The 18,117-nt window shown below is 36.7% G+C and overlaps 2 protein-coding genes across 3 annotated transcripts in view; one reads left to right on the forward strand and one right to left on the reverse strand.

Moving 5' to 3' along the window:
- The first annotated feature begins 373 nt into the window (after positions 1 to 373).
- LOC121322812 (profilin-2-like) lies at positions 374 to 7,396 on the forward strand. 2 transcript variants are annotated; one of them, XM_041263121.1, is made up of 4 exons: positions 374 to 689; positions 2,952 to 3,144; positions 4,935 to 5,039; positions 5,272 to 5,355. In XM_041263121.1, the coding sequence occupies exons 1-3, from the start codon at positions 561 to 563 to the stop codon at positions 5,030 to 5,032; spliced, it is 420 nt and encodes a 139-aa protein (XP_041119055.1). In that variant the 5' UTR covers positions 374 to 560; the 3' UTR covers positions 5,033 to 5,039; positions 5,272 to 5,355. The 2 variants fall into 2 exon arrangements, with proteins under 2 accessions (XP_041119055.1, XP_041119054.1); XM_041263120.1 differs by lacking the exon at positions 4,935 to 5,039 and having other exon boundaries at positions 379 to 689; positions 5,272 to 7,396.
- Positions 7,397 to 8,998: 1,602 nt separating this feature from the next.
- Positions 8,999 to 18,117, reverse strand: part of LOC121322811 (E3 ubiquitin-protein ligase RNF13-like) — a 30,964-nt gene continuing 21,845 nt past the window's right edge. Inside the window, exons 9-10 of the mRNA XM_041263119.1 lie at positions 11,031 to 11,111; positions 8,999 to 10,225 (exon numbers count right to left, since the gene is read on the reverse strand). Of these exons, the coding sequence (XP_041119053.1) occupies positions 9,846 to 10,225; positions 11,031 to 11,111 (461 nt within the window). The 3' untranslated portion in view covers positions 8,999 to 9,845. The remainder of the gene's footprint in view (positions 10,226 to 11,030; positions 11,112 to 18,117) is intronic.

Here is an 18,117-nt window from a genome sequence, read left to right on the forward strand (position 1 = left end):
GTATACATTAGTTAGTAAACAAAAAACTAATATATAAACACTTATCTTTTTAAAACATTATTCTCATTTATTTCAGTATGTGGCACCTACATGTGGTGTGCATTTTCAAAGTGGACATTTTTTAATGTAATAATCAAAGAATAATAAAAAAAATATATATGGGTGTCAGATTTGTCTGTACAAACCTAATGAAATCCATGTACACTTGACTGTGCCTAGTCTAGCAACAAGAGGTTGAAGTTATCAGTCATATACTGTAACCACGGCGTTGTGAGTTGTACCCTTTATCATTCCGCCGGGGCTATGTATTGTATTGTCGATTTGAACCGCATTGCTTCCAAGCGGAGGGATATCGCAGGGACTACACCCAGGAGCAGCCCGATTTTCTATGCTTCTCTTTCCTGTCCGAGCACAGATTAAAGCGGGGACGTGACGGAGTGCGGAGACGTAGGTTCAGCTGAGACAAAACAACGTTTGAAAATAAACTACAGCAACTAAACCGAACGCAACCTCATTTAAGCTTTTGAATAAATTGTACATTTTAACAAGAAAACGCAGATATGTCCTGGCAGAGCTACGTGGATAACCTGATGGCCGATGGCAGCTGCCAGGACTCCGCCATTGTCGGTTACACGGACGCCAAATACGTGTGGGCAGCATCAGCCGGTGGTACTTTTCTCAGCATAACGGTAAGAACATAATATATATATATATATATATATATATATATATATATATATATATATATATATATATATATATATATATATATATATATATATATATAGAAGCACGGGTGCCTGAGAATTAGTGTTTTATAGAGAAGGCCTGTCACTGAAAAAGCGTAGGATTTGTGAATGTAGGAGTAATTGAGAATTCATTAAATGGTTTAATTTTGTAATAGCAAGCTATTTGGCTATTTAAGCGAGTCAAGAAAGGGTTGATATGGGAAGCAACGACTGGGGCCCCTTTCCTGTATGTTATTTCCAGGATAATAAACTTCCATAACAAATCAAAAATCGGCTCCTTATTGAGAAACGCCCGGGGGGTGTACTAATGTAGCATAGTGGAATACAAAACAGAGTAGACCGTGGAATCAAGTTGATAAATCCTGCTTGTATTATTAACACAGCCCTCCGCTACCGGCAATGCGGGTGTGTAAAAAAAAAAAAAAAAAAAAAAAAAAAGGGAAAACAGGATAGAATCAGGCCGGCCATCCAGATTTGGAGAGTACATTACGCCAATTTCCTGACGTAGCTTCCTGGAAGAGTTGATCGTTTCGCAGACTGTAGTTTACGTAGTTCACTTGGTGAATCCTAGCCTTGCTGCCGCCACCTTCATATTTCCCAAGATGGCGCCTCCCCTAGTTGGGGTTTATTCAATTTGATCACTCGGCCGGCGCCTGCAATGCAACTAACCGCATTGTGTTCAACTATGCAGGTTTTTTGTGGCTTTGATCGCTCAGGATTGTGGCTGTAAAACCAAGATTGAGATGGTAGCAATTTCGGCATTTTATTTTATAAACATATACCGGCACTCCTCCATTTTGTAGGACAGAAATGTATTGTATGTAGCAAGCTATAGTAGAATAAACACAAAGAGATCGCCTCGCCTCTGCTGTTACGCAGACTTTGCTACTGAGATTACTATTAATGTAATTAAGTGTATACATTAAATCTCGCATATCAAACGGCACAGATGAGTTAGTGGCCCATGTTTTTGTTTTATTCAAGTCGTTGAGGTATAAAGACTTTACAAGATTTTGTGGTTTTAAATTACATTTTGGGTAATCCCACCTTTTATTTAGGCGTTTTACTCTTTGCGGGGATCCAAATGGTTGCATAATGTGTGCATTTGAAATGAACTCCACTGCATTGTATACTAAATATCAGCCATTGACTAAATATTTAGCGTTGGCATTTTATTTTATTATTTCCACAATCACACTGACACGGATTGCAAGGCGTATAACAATAGATTTTGTTTTAAGAGTGTTGGGTTGTCTGCGTTTTTCATACCCTCGTTCTGATTTGAAAATATGGAAATTTGTGAAAGAAACACCATATTTCTATCAAAGGAATGGTTGGGCCTGCCATGACTGTGCAGTTCTGCTGGAGGGCGACGCCTTCCTACATGTTCAAAATACATAACGTACCAAACCGCAGCCTGTAACATAGTTACATTTTAGTAATGCTTATGCTGATGCCAAAATACAAAACCAGAATTGGAAATGAGATGACAGTTAAAAAAATGTCATGATGTTCACAATGCAGTAAAACGTGACAGCGCAACGATTTTTTTTTCTGTTGATGTGTTGTTTTTTTTATTTATTTATTTGAATTGAACTCACGGTTACTATTTATTTAAATTAAACGTTGCATGATGGTGGTGATAGATTTTAACCTAATTTCTGATTTTATGAAAAGAATGCGCACAGTTTTTCTTGATCAAGATCGCGAAAAGTTAAGTACAGCAGTTGCCAGGATAAACAATCATGGCCTGTTAACCAGTGGACTACAGTTTAGAATGAAAACCGCATAACATTACATTAACATTTTAAGGGTTGTTAGGAAACAATTTGATTCAGTTCCTGAAAGAAAAAAATGCCTCTGCATTAAAAAAAAATTGAAAAGCCATAGAAAAGAATGAATTGCTTCTTATGACAAACTTGCCTTATGACAACTAACATGAACAAATTCTGTGTCATCGCCAACAAATGTAATTTACCCAACCTTTGATTTGAAATCGTTGCAGAGTCAATTGTTACAAGATTACACATTATCTGTAAAGAAAGGGACCATGTGTAACTATAGGTCACTTTGGTTTTTAATTAACATTGCTTTTGTTTCTGCTGTTTTAGTATTTGATTAATGTATGCATAATGTGCTTCTAGACAGAACCAGGTGGTGACACAAAATTAGTAATTTTTATTATTTATTTATTTTTAATAGCCTCAAGAAATAGATGTGCTTGTGGGCAAGGACCGGGAGGGATTCTTCACTGGTGGCATGACCTTAGGTGCAAAGAAGTGCTCTGTGATCAGAGATAGCCTTCATGTTGAAGGTGACTGGACAATGGACATCAGGACAAAGAGTCAAGGTGGTGAGCCAACATACAACGTTTCTGTAGGCAAAGCTGGCAAAGGTAATTTCTACAATTTGAACTTTTGATATTTTTAAATTCAAGAATGTGGGTGCTTTTATGTTTTTTTTTTCTGCCTTGTAAACTAAGTTTTCTTGTTTTTTCAGAAGCTTTAAAGTTTCAGCACTTTACACATGCGAGTAAACTGCGTTCTGAAAGAGGCACAATGTATTAGTTATACAAATGATGAAAAACATAAACTAGATATTAAATCAAGTTGGCACAATGGCATCCCTGCCTTTTGTAACCCAATGTTAAAACGAAGTACTGTAATTAAGTTTAAATGTCTCAGAACAAAGCTTTTCGCTGTATTTCATTTTTTTTTTTTTTTTTGGCAAAGCTATCCTAGTACAATTGCAGGTAATTATAATTCACAGATCATGAAGTGCTGCAGTTTTGTACTTTTTACTAAATATATTAAGAGAAAGTAACTTGCTTATTTTAACTAAACTCTAAAGTGTATTATAGTATTGTGTTAGACTGCTATACTGAGAATATGGGAGTTTAGGCCTTTGAATCCATAACCACAGGCATATTGTATTAAGACGGATGCAAATTAAGTTAAGCATGCTGGTTACAAAAAGCAAGAGAATAACCAAAAGGTGCAGTTGTTAAAGATGTATATTTTGTTTATTGGTTAAATATAAATTGATGAACCATATGGACAAATATGCGTTTTACAATGTTTGGTCACATCAGTCATAACTGGCCCTTCAGGTTCTTCAGGGGTGTGGGGGTATTAATATTGAATATTAAGTGTTCTAGTGTTTTTTGTTTTTTTTTATATAGAAAACTAAATTCTAAGTAAACGAGCAAACTTTGTAAATGTATTATATTGGTATAAAAGCAATGCCGTAAGGTAATGGTATATTGAATATAGAAAATACATATACTGTAAAGAAGACTGCTTGATCTGTTGGAGGTCATTAACAAACAGTAAATAATGGCACTGTAAATATTGATAACAGGTATATATTGTATTTGGTCAGACCAATTCCCATGGAGATTAACCATCTGCTTAAAGGTTCCTTGTCACTGTAATGTAAAAGTGTTTATAATGCTCTTTATTTTGGCCTATGCTGATTCAAAATGCCTTTATGGCCCCTATTCCCAAATATCCTTTTTTTTTTTTTTTAATGCATTTATTTAATTAGTGCAAGTAGGGTAGTCCTCCCTAGTTTGATCATGTTTTGGTAAGAAAAACTGCTTGGTTGAGTTAAAACCTGCATGTATATTCTTTTAACAGATCTTTTTGAAGGTATAACATATAACTAACACCTTCCCCTCCACCCTGTACACACTCATATTTGCATACTGATAATGTACCAGGAATAAATCTGGAATTCAAATTAGACTTGGACGTGTCCTGGCATTTTAATTCTTTTTTTGCTGCTTCACATTTCTATAAATACAACAAATTTACAAGCTGAATTTTACATATATTTGACAATTTAAAATAAGGTGGGATGGGAAATGACTTTTTTTTTCTAATGTAAATGAAGTTATGCTTGATGACCAACTACTTGATTGTTTATCTTGAGGATTGAGGATGGGTAAATTCTTTCTAACCTTTTTTCAATTTGTAACTTTCTCTGATTTTCAATTTCAACATTCTTCTGTGCTAAAACAAGTTTACAGTATGCATTATCAAACTGTAAAACCCAACTAACTGCCTGACCACGCTCTGTACACTTCATTATTATTGCTTTTGTTTGACTGTTTCTCTAATCTGAATGCTTTCTTCCTAACTTCTGTCACATGTTTCTAAACTTCCCTTTCTTGTTTTCTTTCAGTCTTGGTTCTTGTAATGGGAAAAGAAGGGGTCCATGGAGGCGGATTGAATAAGAAGGCATACTCAATGGCAAAATACTTGAGGGATTCTGGGTTCTAGTTTACAGGCAGGCTCATTGTTATGTAGTTAAAAGAAAAAAAATATATATATTGCTATTAAAATTTCCTATTAAGTTGTCACATTAACGTCTTGGAAAAATTAATAGCAATGAAGGATTGTGGGGTATAAAAACCTGTGTCTCCTTTTGTTATCTTTGTGTTGGTGGGGAAAGGTGTGTTGTTTTTTTTCCCCCACAATTATGTTCAATTTTTTTTGTTTTGTTTCCTTGTGTACTCCAGCATTGGTTTTAGTCATGGGAAAGGATGGTATCCATGGAGGGCAGCTCAACAAGAAAGCATATACCATGGCTGAATATCTGAGGAAGTCTGGATATTAAGCAGCTTCATCCCATCCACCTAGCAACTCATTCTCATCACCACCCAGTTGTGTTGGCAGTGCTGCCAGACTAGTTGGTAGTTGCTTTTTTTATTTCTACACTTTTTTTTTTTGTTTTGTTTTCTGATGTCCTTGATCCCTTCCCCCCTTCCATGTTTATTTATATACTTTAACACTGTGTACCAAATCCCATTCTGGCACCATTGTTACAACATAGATCATGAATAAGCATGTTATACATTTTAACATTGCAAAAGAAAAGAAAAACCTAAAAAAACCTAAAAAAAAAAAAAAAAAAAAAGTGGGCCAATGTGTTAAATCTGGACTCTGCTTAGTGTTAACATATGAAGTACTGTTAGCAAAAATTAAATGGACAACTAAATTTTAGTAGTGCAGTCTTGATTTGATCGATGCCTTTTGAGCAGAAATTGATCTCAATTAGTCTTCCTTTTGTAGAGCTTGTCTGAGAGAGAGGTGCATGGCTTATCTTTTGGCTCGCTTGACCCCCCCCCCCCCCCCACTTTGTCTTTTCCTTGCCTTGCTTGTTCCCAAAGGTGACACTCCAACATTACACAAGGAGGCATGCTTTCCTCCATTATTAACCACTATACCTTTTATTTTCCTTCTAATATTGCAACTAACATCTGCTTTAGAGTTGCAGAATCCTGCATCAGTGCTTTTTGTTATTGCACTTAGTCATGATTTTACAAGTAACTGGTAGAATAAAGTGTCTGATTATTTCGAGTGCAATGGTAAAACTGCAGGTGGCATTTCCTCCCATGACTTCATCACATCCCTGACTTTATAATCTCCATGGACATTCCATCGTTACAATAGCTCAGGCACTTAAGTATTGTTTGCCAGCTCCTGTAATATGTGTTTTTTTTTTTTTAAAGCTGCCATTTTGACAGTAGATATCCCAACATAACCACCTGGAGTGTGTCCAGTTTAAATTTTTTCATAGGACCAATTTTAGCTACAGCTTGGGATTTTACAAAACTGATCTATATTGTTGTAAAGGACAACTGCCAGCTTCAACTACATAATGCAGACACTATTGTAATCCATTGTCCAATGACATAAAGTGGTAAAAACTGCTGCTCAAACACCAGTGTGTGAATTGGGGATGGCAGTCTCCTCATTTGACACTGTTTTGTTGCAAAACACTAAAGCAAATTGATCGCACTTGACCCTGTAAGCCCATGCTGCAGGAAATCTGTGGAATAAATTGCCTTGTGCTCTAGTCATCAACTGAAAGGTGTGGTATCAAACTGCCTGTTAAAGCATGGTACTAAACATATGTCCAATTTAAAAAAAAAAAAAAAAAAAAAAAAAAACTTAAGTTCTGTATACACTAAATAAATGGGAGATGGTATTGGTTGGTTGGTTGGTTGGAATAAGCAGACTTGGTCATCTTGTGGAAAACTTTATACAAAATCTGTGTATCCTGTGCCATAATGTTGTAGAGATATGATCTGTTGCTATTGTGAGATGGATTTTAATGGCTACCCAGCAAGGAGTCAGTGAAATGGCACCTCCTTAGGGACATTTTAGCATATGCTTGAAATGTTCAGGCCTTGTGGAATATGTACAGATTAAAAAAAAAAAATAATAATAATATTGTTGCTGATTTACGTTCATTTCTTTCCCTGCACTTTTTTTTTTCTTACATTGGGATAGACTAACTCATCTGATTTTAATATGCATTTAAACAAAAATGCCATAGATTGATAAACCACCTTGTTTACAGACAGATGAAATAAATGTATTCCAACCAGAAGTTGTGGGTGTGTTCTTGTTTCCTTTGTTAATTACCCTCAGATTCTAAGAATCTTAAATTTGACAGAAGTTGCTTTTTATGTAAGAGATTTGTACAATTTCTTGAAATGTTGATTCTGTTAAATGTGGATTACCAGTCCAGTCAAACCAAAGGGAACAGAACACCCAAAAACATGGTTATTACAGTATGTGATATATTTTCTCCCCACTGTATCTTCTAGTTATAAAAACATCTGAACTAATTTTAAACTGCTTGTTTTGCTTTTATTGTAGGATATCAAATATAACACAGTACTTGGTAATAGTATAGGAATTTGTGCCATAACAATATACATGTTTACCATTATTGTTTATGCACCCCACACTGCACCCACCCCAACTGTTATCAATTTACTACCAATCCATTATCACTTTTGTGGGGTATTCTTTGGTTTACCCCTAAAATGTGTTTCTGCTACACTAGCTGCCAAGCCATAGTGTGGTAATTATTCAGGAATGAAAAGGCAATTATAAAGCAAGTAGTGTCTCACCCCAGACTTTGCTATTCCTTGAAAATCAATAACATACTAATGCTATTTTAAGCCATAGATAAGCCATAAAACATTAATTTCTGTGTGTTTACAAATGGATTTCACAAGACCAATTTAGTGTTCTCATTTTAACGTTCAGTATTTCACAGTATTCTATAAATGCCTCAAAAGCTTCACTATGCCTCAGCCTGATGTGTGCTTTATCTGCATTATTTTCTGTTGCTTTAATAAAGAGAATCATATTACATATTGAAATTTTAAGAATGTGTCTTAAAATATTTAATAAAAGTATGAAACTGAGATGTGCACATTGCTTTCCAGGGAAGTTATTCAGGACCAATGTAAGTTTTAGTATTGATTTGCTTACTCCCCACCTGAATTACAGTGATACAAGTATAACATTGATCGTTAAAAGTGTAGACCACATAATATTGATTGGAAAAGCCCCTATCCGTGGGAAGTGTAAGTCAGAACACTACTCACCCCGCCCACCTGGGATTCTGTCAATGAATGCAGAGATGATGAGCGATTTCAAATGCTGAATAGTTGCTACTAACTACACATGGGAGACGTTAACTGCATTCAATTGCTTATGTGAGGAGTAGACTTGTGATCTGAAGAAGACAATCACTGTTGCACATTCTTAGTACATTAATGAATTTAAAGGTAGTACATTTAATTATTTAGGGTTAAACGTGAAGTATAAATATACACATACTACAAAGAAAATACAGTCTGCACTCTTCAATTCTAGGATTTCTTGCCATATGCCATCACTTTGATTTTGTCATAATTTTCATGCAGGAACGTGTCCATTTACTTAATGCCATATTGAAAGTTACTTCAAATGAGCTGAATAAACTGCTAATTTCAAATCTGACAGAACTGATCTATTGCATTAGTTTTGCCCAGATGCTCTTGAATTTTTATTTCTTTATTTTTTTCTTAACAAATCATACTTACAATTATGAGCTGCCTCATAACAAGCAACACACACCTGGACTATTATACCGACATAGTTACAAAACAAAGGCAACATGAGGTCTTTCATTATCTAGTTTGTGCATCGTTTGTGTTATTAATAATCGTTTGTCTTATTTTAATCCATATAATTATTAAGGGTAATGTGCTAGACATTGAAATAGAACAAGCCCAAAAACTGGGAAACTGACAGCAATCCCATTTCATTGCATAAAGACAACTTCCTCTATTTATACTACATAATCCCCTATCAAGGAAGACCCAATGAAAATATATATATATATATATATATATATATATATATATATATATATACACACACACACACACACAGTAGCGATCTCGGTTAATGCAGGCAGAGGCAATCACACAAGCAGAGGGCGGGCGTGAACCCAGGACCTCTCGCACTAAAGCATAATGCCGATACCACTACAAAAGTGCCGTCACCCTTGCAAGGAGTGTATATCTGGCTTAAGTCTATGTGATTATGTTGCCTACCAACATTTCTGCTGCCTTCCCCTGTGCATGCTTTTCTTTCTCATGAAGTTATTTATAGATGATACTACTAAGAAAAAAACTGCTACAGATTATCTACACATTAAATGATTGCAATTATTTTAGTACTACTTAATTTCATAACCTTCTGATACAGAGGCATACAAATATGTAAGCAACAGCTGTGTACTTTTCTCTACATTATACACACTTAAACAGTAGCTCTTGATATTGAAAACAGTATAGATGGGCTGTGTGTGGTTTCTGAGTGCAGATACATGCTGCTGTACATAACTGCAAAATGCAGCTTTTTTCACAGTGGATAGAATAGCCAACAAACCTCACTGCAGTGCCAAGTGTCAATGCAGAATATACTGCACATTAACAGAACTACATTCTTTGACCATACTTTTAGTATGGCATATAGATATGTAATGGGACCCTTGTAAAATGGCATTTTGAAGATAATCTTTTTCTTTGGTACACAATGCAACTGCTAACACCTACTGGATCCTTTCCCACAACCTCATTCAGGACGTGTTGCTTTTCAATTGAGTAAGCAGGTAATCTAGTGACACCGACAGGAAGGACGGTCATGTGCATTGTAACAAAAAAAAAAAGGAAATAACATCTGAAACCATTTGACACGATTTAGTATGAAGAAGAGTTTGTTGTGAAGGACAGCAGTGGAATCAAGCATTGGTGTGGGTTTTGGTGTTGCCATCATGGTGACTCTGCTGCAGCTGAACAACCACAGTCTCCACACTCGCTTCCTCCTCGGCCTCACTGCTGTCGTTCTCAGGATCGTCGTCATCCTCGTACTCCGAGGACTCGAGCGCTTCCTGGTGGGACCGAGACTCGGACATGGTGCCGAACGAGTGAGCGCTGGTGGAGGCTAGAGATCTCAGCAGAGGCGTGCTTTCTGAAACGTCGTCGTTCTCCTCGTGACTGCTGTCTGCCTCATCGGTGTCAGAGTCCGAATCTCCCTGTGAAGGCACCACCTTCTGCTTGCAAACAGGGCAGGTTTTCTTAGTTTTAGTCAGCCAGGGGTCAACACATTTGCAATGGTAAGCTACGAGAAAAAAGAAAAAAGCAAAATTAATATGAATACACATGGGCAGTTTGTTTGTTTAGGACAGCTAGGCATCAATTAGGTAAGACGGCTGCCTGGACTTGAACTACTTTCAGTAAAATTGTTTCTGATTTTACTTATTCCAGATTTAAATAAAATCTGGAATAATCTTTAAACTTGTGCAAGTTACAGAAATACTCTCAAGTCTTACCCTGGGGAAGCTTGGTTTTGCTGCTTCTGGGGTGTCCATCATCCACCTAACCCCTGCTGTTAATTTCAGTTGCTTGCGATTTACTGCAGTAACTTGCTATTTTAGACAGTCCTACAACTTTAGTGACGGGTTCAGTACAAACTAATAATACCTTATCTCATATAGAAATGGAATATTGTGTATATTGCTTTGGGCATATATCATTTTTTTTTGTTGCAAAGATTGTCAATATGTTTCCTGTGATGGGAGCATGAAGGTGTGGGTTTTAACAAACTAACAAGCGCAAGTCAAAAGTTACCAAAGTAAATTATTATTATTAATGGTCCCTGTTCCCATATTATTGATCTTTGGGAGTTGGGACTCCTAGTCAGTAATACAAATACTTATTAAAACATAATTAAGTAAATACATATATTCATATATGAAGTAGTCACTGGGTGGGCTACTTGGAGAAGTCAGTGCCACATGCTGACAGCACTCATAGCGTTGTATATGAAATATGTCTTTGAGCACTCATAGTGTTGTATATGAAATGTGACTTTGCCTTTTTAAAAGCAGTGCTGTGTTGAAAGGCAGGGCATGAAATGCACTTACCATGGGAGCAAGGTAGCACTCTCAGCTTGTCTCCTTCTTCATATTCATCCAGACAGATGGCACAAACATCATATACATCTCCTGCAACAACAATAAACAATAATCCAAACAACAATAATATAATTCACTTCCAAAATATGTATACACTAGTTTATTAAAAGACCACAAATAATGGTAACACAGCTATCATATAACCTTTAGCTTGGGCGAGTAAACATATTTGCTATTGACACCACCAACATCCATCTTCAAGATCAAAAGGTATAGTTGCAATGCTGATATTGCCCACTAGACATCCCATTCCTAAGCAATCGACTATTCAGAGACTAAAGGTCCCATTGCTCATATAAGCCTGGGCTTGCTGTCTTTACCTTAACTTTGGCGTCAGATATGCAAACACACACATTGTCCTAAAAATATCAACTGCTCTCCGAATAGATTATGAAACCTGAGATGAAATGGAAGTGTTTTTAATAAATGAAAAAACACAGCCCCACCCAGTCTGCCACTCAAAGCAGAATTACCTTCGTGATTATCCAAATAACACTTCTAGGGAGTACCCTCTGTGGTTTCTATTTTATATGTAACAATAAATGGATATAATTCAACTAGCAGCAGGTCTGTTGGCCTGAGACTACTTGTGGGACATACTAAAAATAATTAGAATTTGCCTCTGGTACAGAAACAATGAGAGATGTCCAATTAAGAGTATACTGTAGCAAGTACGTTCATGTCTGCTGTGTAAGGAAAATCTAAAACCCAGGAGGAAAGCAAAAATAAACAGCGCTGCAAGCAGAAACAATTTGCAATCCCAGTTCAGAAGCAGTAAAAAAATGAATTAATAAAGCCTGAGGAGTCTGAAACAAGAGACTTACAACTACACTGAACAAAAATATAAACGCAACATGAAACAATTTCAAAGATTTTACTGAGTTACAGTTCATATAAGGAAATCAGTCAATTGAAATAAATTAATTAGGCCCTAATCTACAGATTTCACATGACTGGGAATACAGATATGCATCTGTTGGTCACAGATACCTTAAAAAAAAAAAAGGTAGGGGCGTGGATCAGAAAAATCAGTCAGTATCTGGTGTGACCACCATTTGCCTCATGCAGCGCGACAAATCTCCTTCGCATAGAGTTGATCAGGCTGTTGATTGTGGCCTGTGGTATGTTGTCCCACTCCTCTTCAATGGCTGTGTGAAGTTGCTGGATATTGGCACGATCTGGAACACGCTGTCGTACATGTCGATCCAGAGCATCTCAAACATGCTCAATGGGTGACATGTCTGGTGAGTACGCAGGCCATGGAAGAACTGGGACATTTTCAGCTTCCAGGAATTGTGTACAGATCCTTGTGACATGGGGCTGTGCATTACACAGTGTAACAAATTTATTTATTTATTTTTTGTTCCTGGGTAGTAAGTGTTATTTCCTAATTGCTTATGCCTCAAAAGTATAGAAAATGGCTATTATTCCCCACAAACTTTGCTTTTGTGACCAGGACAGTGATATTTCAAAATATCACTATTTCCAATGGGAAAATGGGCAAATGTGTCTTTTCGTTCACATAAAGTCAGAAAAAAACAACATATGAATCCAAATTAACATGTATCTATACTAAAGTAATACAAAAATGACTACAAAAGATTTAGAAGTGAGTAGTTTTTCGAGATTTACGATTATACTGTATTTACGAGAAGAGAGAACTACAATGGAGATTGTTTTGCACCCAATAGGCAATTTGTACTGTTCATCCATCCTTTAGCAGAACATTACTTTCACAGACTTAAGCACACTTTTATAAAGGACGTGGATACAAAACTGTTCATTGACCATTAAAAGTGCTCATTTAGTTTCAGCTTATATTACACGGGGCGGTGCTACCCTGAGCATACCAACTACAGGAATTCATAATGTGCTGCTTTGGAATTTGAAAACACTTTTCATCCAATTTCTGCCAGAGAAGCTCAGCTGGAATGACATTTCAATGTTTGTGGAAGTTATAAATGAACACGTTTTTTCACCCTCTCCCAAATCCTGCCAAGACTATGTGACCGTAGAAGGAAGAACCTCAATCATTACCCTCCACTGTACTGATGACTCATTTCTGCTGTCTACTGTGCTTCTCTGGGATAAAAGACAAGCCCAGGATAGAAAAACAGAAATAAATTCTGTTAAAACTGGATAGTATTCTGAAAACTGAACTCTTTCATGGCTGAGCAAGCACTTTAGAAATAGACTCTGTGGGTCTGCGCTTGCTCTGAGAAAGCGGATGTTCTACTTTACATAATATTTCTGGACTGATTATAGGGGTGTATTTTGGTTTATTGGGTACAGTGTGGGTTATGTAGCACGGGTGATTTGAAATGTATATTTGGGCAATGGGATTGCACAAATTAGTTCACGTGCAGACTGTGTCAGGACTCAAGTGAATGTTTAATTAGCAACCAAGTCCTGGCACAGCTGCATAAAAATAGTCAGTTTTCACGCACACAGAGTTGGTGTGTTCATGGAGAAGGAACAGGAGAGAGACGATAAATCTAAAATAGCTACTGCTACTCGTGCTAGAAGGACCAGCATGATACTTGTTTGGGTCAGTGTTTTGTTTGTGTTTCTTTTGCCCATCGTTCCGTTTACTTTGAGTGCTTTGTTTTTGTTAAAACCTTTTGTTTATTTATTATTAAATCTGTGCAACAGCTCACTCATACCCCAGTGCAATCTGTGTTTTTCTTTCCTGGTCTGATGTCACCCGCAAGCCATTTTGCCACAGGGTGGCAGGGAACAGATATGCTAATTTTAAGATACAAGTATAGTACAGCAAAACCCACAGCTTCAAAACACAACTATACAGTTAGTTCATCCTTTTCAGGTTTTACAAAAATATAGATTCTGTTAGACAAATAGTAATTATATATATATAGACACATAAACACACCCACACACCCACCCCTCGTTATATCGCGGTCCTGGAGTTGGCTCCCCGTTTTTACTGTCTAACTGCGTATGCCTTAGCTGCAATACACATACAATATAGACACAGAATTACTGTTCGTTTCACTTCTTACTGCCCATCACAAACACAACAATATACAAAACAATTAACAACAAAGCATTAATATTGTACTGTTATCATAGACACACGTATTGCACAACAACAAAAAGCAATATAAATATCTACTTGCTGAAGCGGTTTTTATTGTAGCCAACACGATATTCACTTGTGGCAGCAATCCACTAGCAAAAGCACATGGCAGTGATGTCAGCTCCCTAGCAACAAACCTCCTATGTTGTTGTTGTTGGGAATGGATTACTTCAATGCAGCAGGTTTGTGCATTTGAGAAAGGAGAGGAAGACTCATGGAATTAATTGGAGACTGAAGTTGATGAGAAGCAATTTATAAAAAAAAATGAGAAAAAGCAGGATCTATACTGGACCCTGGCACCCCGGATAAAATGAGGTAGTGGTTGTACAGTATTTATTTGTTACTCTCTCTGTTTTTCTATGGGTCTGTCGCTATATTGCGGCCCTCGATATATAGCGGATTTATATTGGAACCCGACACCTGAGATATAGAGTGGGTGGTGTGTACATTACATATTGTGTGTGTATATATAAATATATATATATATATATATATATATATATATATATATATATATATATACACACACACACACACACACACACACATATATATATATATATATATATATACACACACACATTATATAGTATATATATATATATATATATATATATATATATATATATATATATATATATATATATATATATATACACACATATACACATACATACATGTTATCCACTTCGCATACACACCTAGCAACCAATTGCTAGATTAGATACAGTGGCTCTCAAAAGTATTCACCCCCTTGAACTTTTCCACATTTTATCGTTACAACATGGAATCAAAATTGATTTAATTAGGCGTTTTTGCCACTGACCAACACAAAAAAAAAGTCCATAATGTCAAGGTGAAACATAAAATCTACAAATTGTTCAAATATAAAACAGAAAATAATTGATTGCATATTCATGCCCTTTGCTATGACACATCTAAATAAGCTCTGGTGCAACCAATTGTCTTTAGAAGTCGCATAATTAGTTGAATGGAGTCCACCTGTGTGCAATTAAGGTGTTTCACATGATTTCAGGTTAAATACACCTGTCTCTGGGAGGTCCCTCAGTTGGTTAGTACATTTTCTAACAAAAACTACATCATGAAGACGAAAGGACAGTCAAAGCAAATCCGGAATAAGGTTCTTCAAAAGCACCAATCAGGGGTAGGATATAAGAACATTTTCAAGGCATTGAATATCCATTAAAGTCCATTATTAAGACATGGAGAGAATATGGCATAACTGTGAATCTGTCTAGAACAGGCTGTCCTGATAAACTGCGTATCCGGGCGAGAAAAGCACTAGTCAGGGAGGCCACCAAGAGGCCTATGGCAACTCTAAAGGAGTTACAGTCTTCCACGGCTGAACTGGGAAACACTGTGCATACGGCAACAATAGCTCGGGTGCTTCACAAAACTGGCCTTTATGGGAGAGTGCCAAAAAAAGCAATTTTTGAAAAAAACACACCTCAAATCTCGGCTAGAGTTTGCCAGAAGGCATGTGGAAAACCGAGCTTTTTGGCCTCAACGCTAAGCGCTATGTTTGGTGCAAGCCTAACACCGCACATCATCTTGAGAACACCATCCCTACCGTGAAGCATGGTGGTGGTGGCATCATGCAATGGGGATGCTTCTCTGCGTCAGGGCCTGGAAAGCTCGTGAAGATAGAGGGCAAAATGGATGCAGCAAAGTACAGAAAAATTCTGGAGGAAAACCTGCTGAAGTCTGCAAAAGACCTGGGACTTGGGAGAAGATACATCTTCCAGCAGGACAATGACCCCAAACATAGAGCCAAAGCCACACTGGAGTGGCTTAAAAACAAAAAGGTCAATGTCCTGGAGTGGCCCTGTCAAAACCCAGACCTCAATCCAATTGAGAATATGTGGAAAGAGTTGAAAATTGCTGTTCCCCAAAGGATCTCATCCAACTTGACGGAGCTTGAGGAATTTTGCAAAAAAGAATGGGAAAAAAAATTCCAGTGTCCAGATGTGCAAAGCTGGTAGAGACTTATCCAAATAGACTGGCTGTAATTGCTGCCAAAGGTGCCTCTACCAAATATTGACTCAAAGGGGTGGATACTTATGCAATCAATTATCTTCTGTTTTGTATTTGTAATTAATTTAGAACAATCTGTAGATTTTATTTTTCACTTTGACATTATGGACTTTTTTTGTGTTGATCAGTGGCAAAAACTCCTATTTAAGTCCATTTTGATTCCATGTTGTAACACAATAAAATGTGGAAAAGTCCAAGGGAGGGTGAATACTTTTGACAGCCACTGTACCATGGTTTCCATTTGCAATACGAATAATATATATATATATATATATATATATATATATATATATATATATATATATATATATATATATTGTACACACACACACACACACAACAGTATATAAAGGGGGCTCTCATACACTGTAGTAAGCACTTCTGGTAAATATGCTTTCGGTAAGTGATAATACTGAAGGGACTGCAATAATAATGGAACAATGCATAAGAAATTCTTTGCAATCAGCTATGCTAGCCAGATTAAGCAAAGTGTAAACTCCACATGGACCCACAAAGTCAGGGCAGTGCTGAGGATGAAGTTTAAATATCTATATTATTACTCTACGTGCAATATATTTTCAAAATTACGAAACAAAAATACATTATAAAAGGTAAGCTAGCCCTTATAAAACTTTACCACAGTAAAGTTTTTATAAAAAGTCATTGTGACACTGGTTCAGAAGCCACACTGGAAGGAAACCCAATTCTATTCTGAAACATACACATCTTGAGCTGCTCAGGAAGGCCAGTCTAAAGGAAACACAATTATGGTTGCCAATATATGAAGCATGAATAAAGCAAATGTACGTGGCCTCCTGTTTTGTCTTAGTGTATGCAATTATATTATTCTTTTGAGATAATTAGGTTGCTAATTATGGTTAACAGAACAATTGCAAGTTCACTGTGGCATAGTGCCCAGCCCCCTATGCATATTGTGTTGTATTTTGTGTGTTATTATTGGTGTATGTTTATAGCTGTATAATAGATAGACACAGATAGATAGATAGATAGATAGATAGATAGATAGATAGATAGATAGATAGATAGATAGATAGATAGATGCACAAGTCATTCACTCAGGGTTGGGTGTATAATGAGGAGGTATGAGAGAGAGGAGAGAAACAAAAAAAGAAAAGAAGTTCAACACCAGCACAATACTTGTTTGGTTGAGTGTTTGTTTCGTTTGGTTTGTTAAATCTTTAATTTTGTTCATTTATTACATTTTCAATAAACCAGCACAGTACTGTTGTCATTACTTCCTGGCCTGACGTCACCAGCAACAAGCCTGTTCACACTCCCCCAGTATAATTTCCACAAATCTGGCTTAATGTTTTACACCTGTTAGCTTTGCGTGTGTGTTTTAATTATGACTTGAAAGCCACAGACTGAATTGTAAACGTCATCAGAATGATCAACGAATAACTACTGCATGCTGATTCAACTGCATGCTGTTGTTTTCAATTGCAACATCAGCCTTGTCGTCATGCTGAAATAGCATTAATCTGCATCATACTTTGTGCCTTTAACAACACCAGTAAGATGGGAATTTAAACACATTCATGATGCCGTTTCCATAGTTGTCTCTAATTGTACAGGCAGTCCTCGGACTTACGACACGATTGGTTCCTGAAAGTCGCGTTGTAAGTTGAAGTGTCGTAAGTCGAAGCACATTTTCCCATAGGAACAATGTTATAAATTGGGGTTACGTTCCTGACTCTTCAACCAGATAATACAGTTTTATAAAAATGACCCAATATTGTACTCATGCAAATATTTATTTAAATCTTTACACTCAGCCCGGTAATTAGGCGCATATTACTGAGACACCTACCTGGCTTGTCTAAAAGTACAGACTCGGGGCTTTCCAATGACGAATTCAGTGTT

The sequence above is a fragment of the Polyodon spathula genome, chromosome 11 (genome assembly GCF_017654505.1).
Source record: "Polyodon spathula isolate WHYD16114869_AA chromosome 11, ASM1765450v1, whole genome shotgun sequence".
Lineage (NCBI taxonomy): Eukaryota > Metazoa > Chordata > Actinopteri > Acipenseriformes > Polyodontidae > Polyodon > Polyodon spathula.

Excerpts from the sequence above, each read along its gene's own strand:
- LOC121322812 (XM_041263121.1), top strand. The coding sequence starts at position 561 with ATGTCCTGGCAGAGCTACGTGGATAACCTGATGGCCGATGGCAGCTGC. Across the intron at positions 690-2,951 it reads GTACTTTTCTCAGCATAACG|CCTCAAGAAATAGATGTGCT; the intron begins GTAAGAACATAA and ends TATTTTTAATAG. Across the intron at positions 3,145-4,934 it reads TGTAGGCAAAGCTGGCAAAG|TCTTGGTTCTTGTAATGGGA; the intron begins GTAATTTCTACA and ends GTTTTCTTTCAG.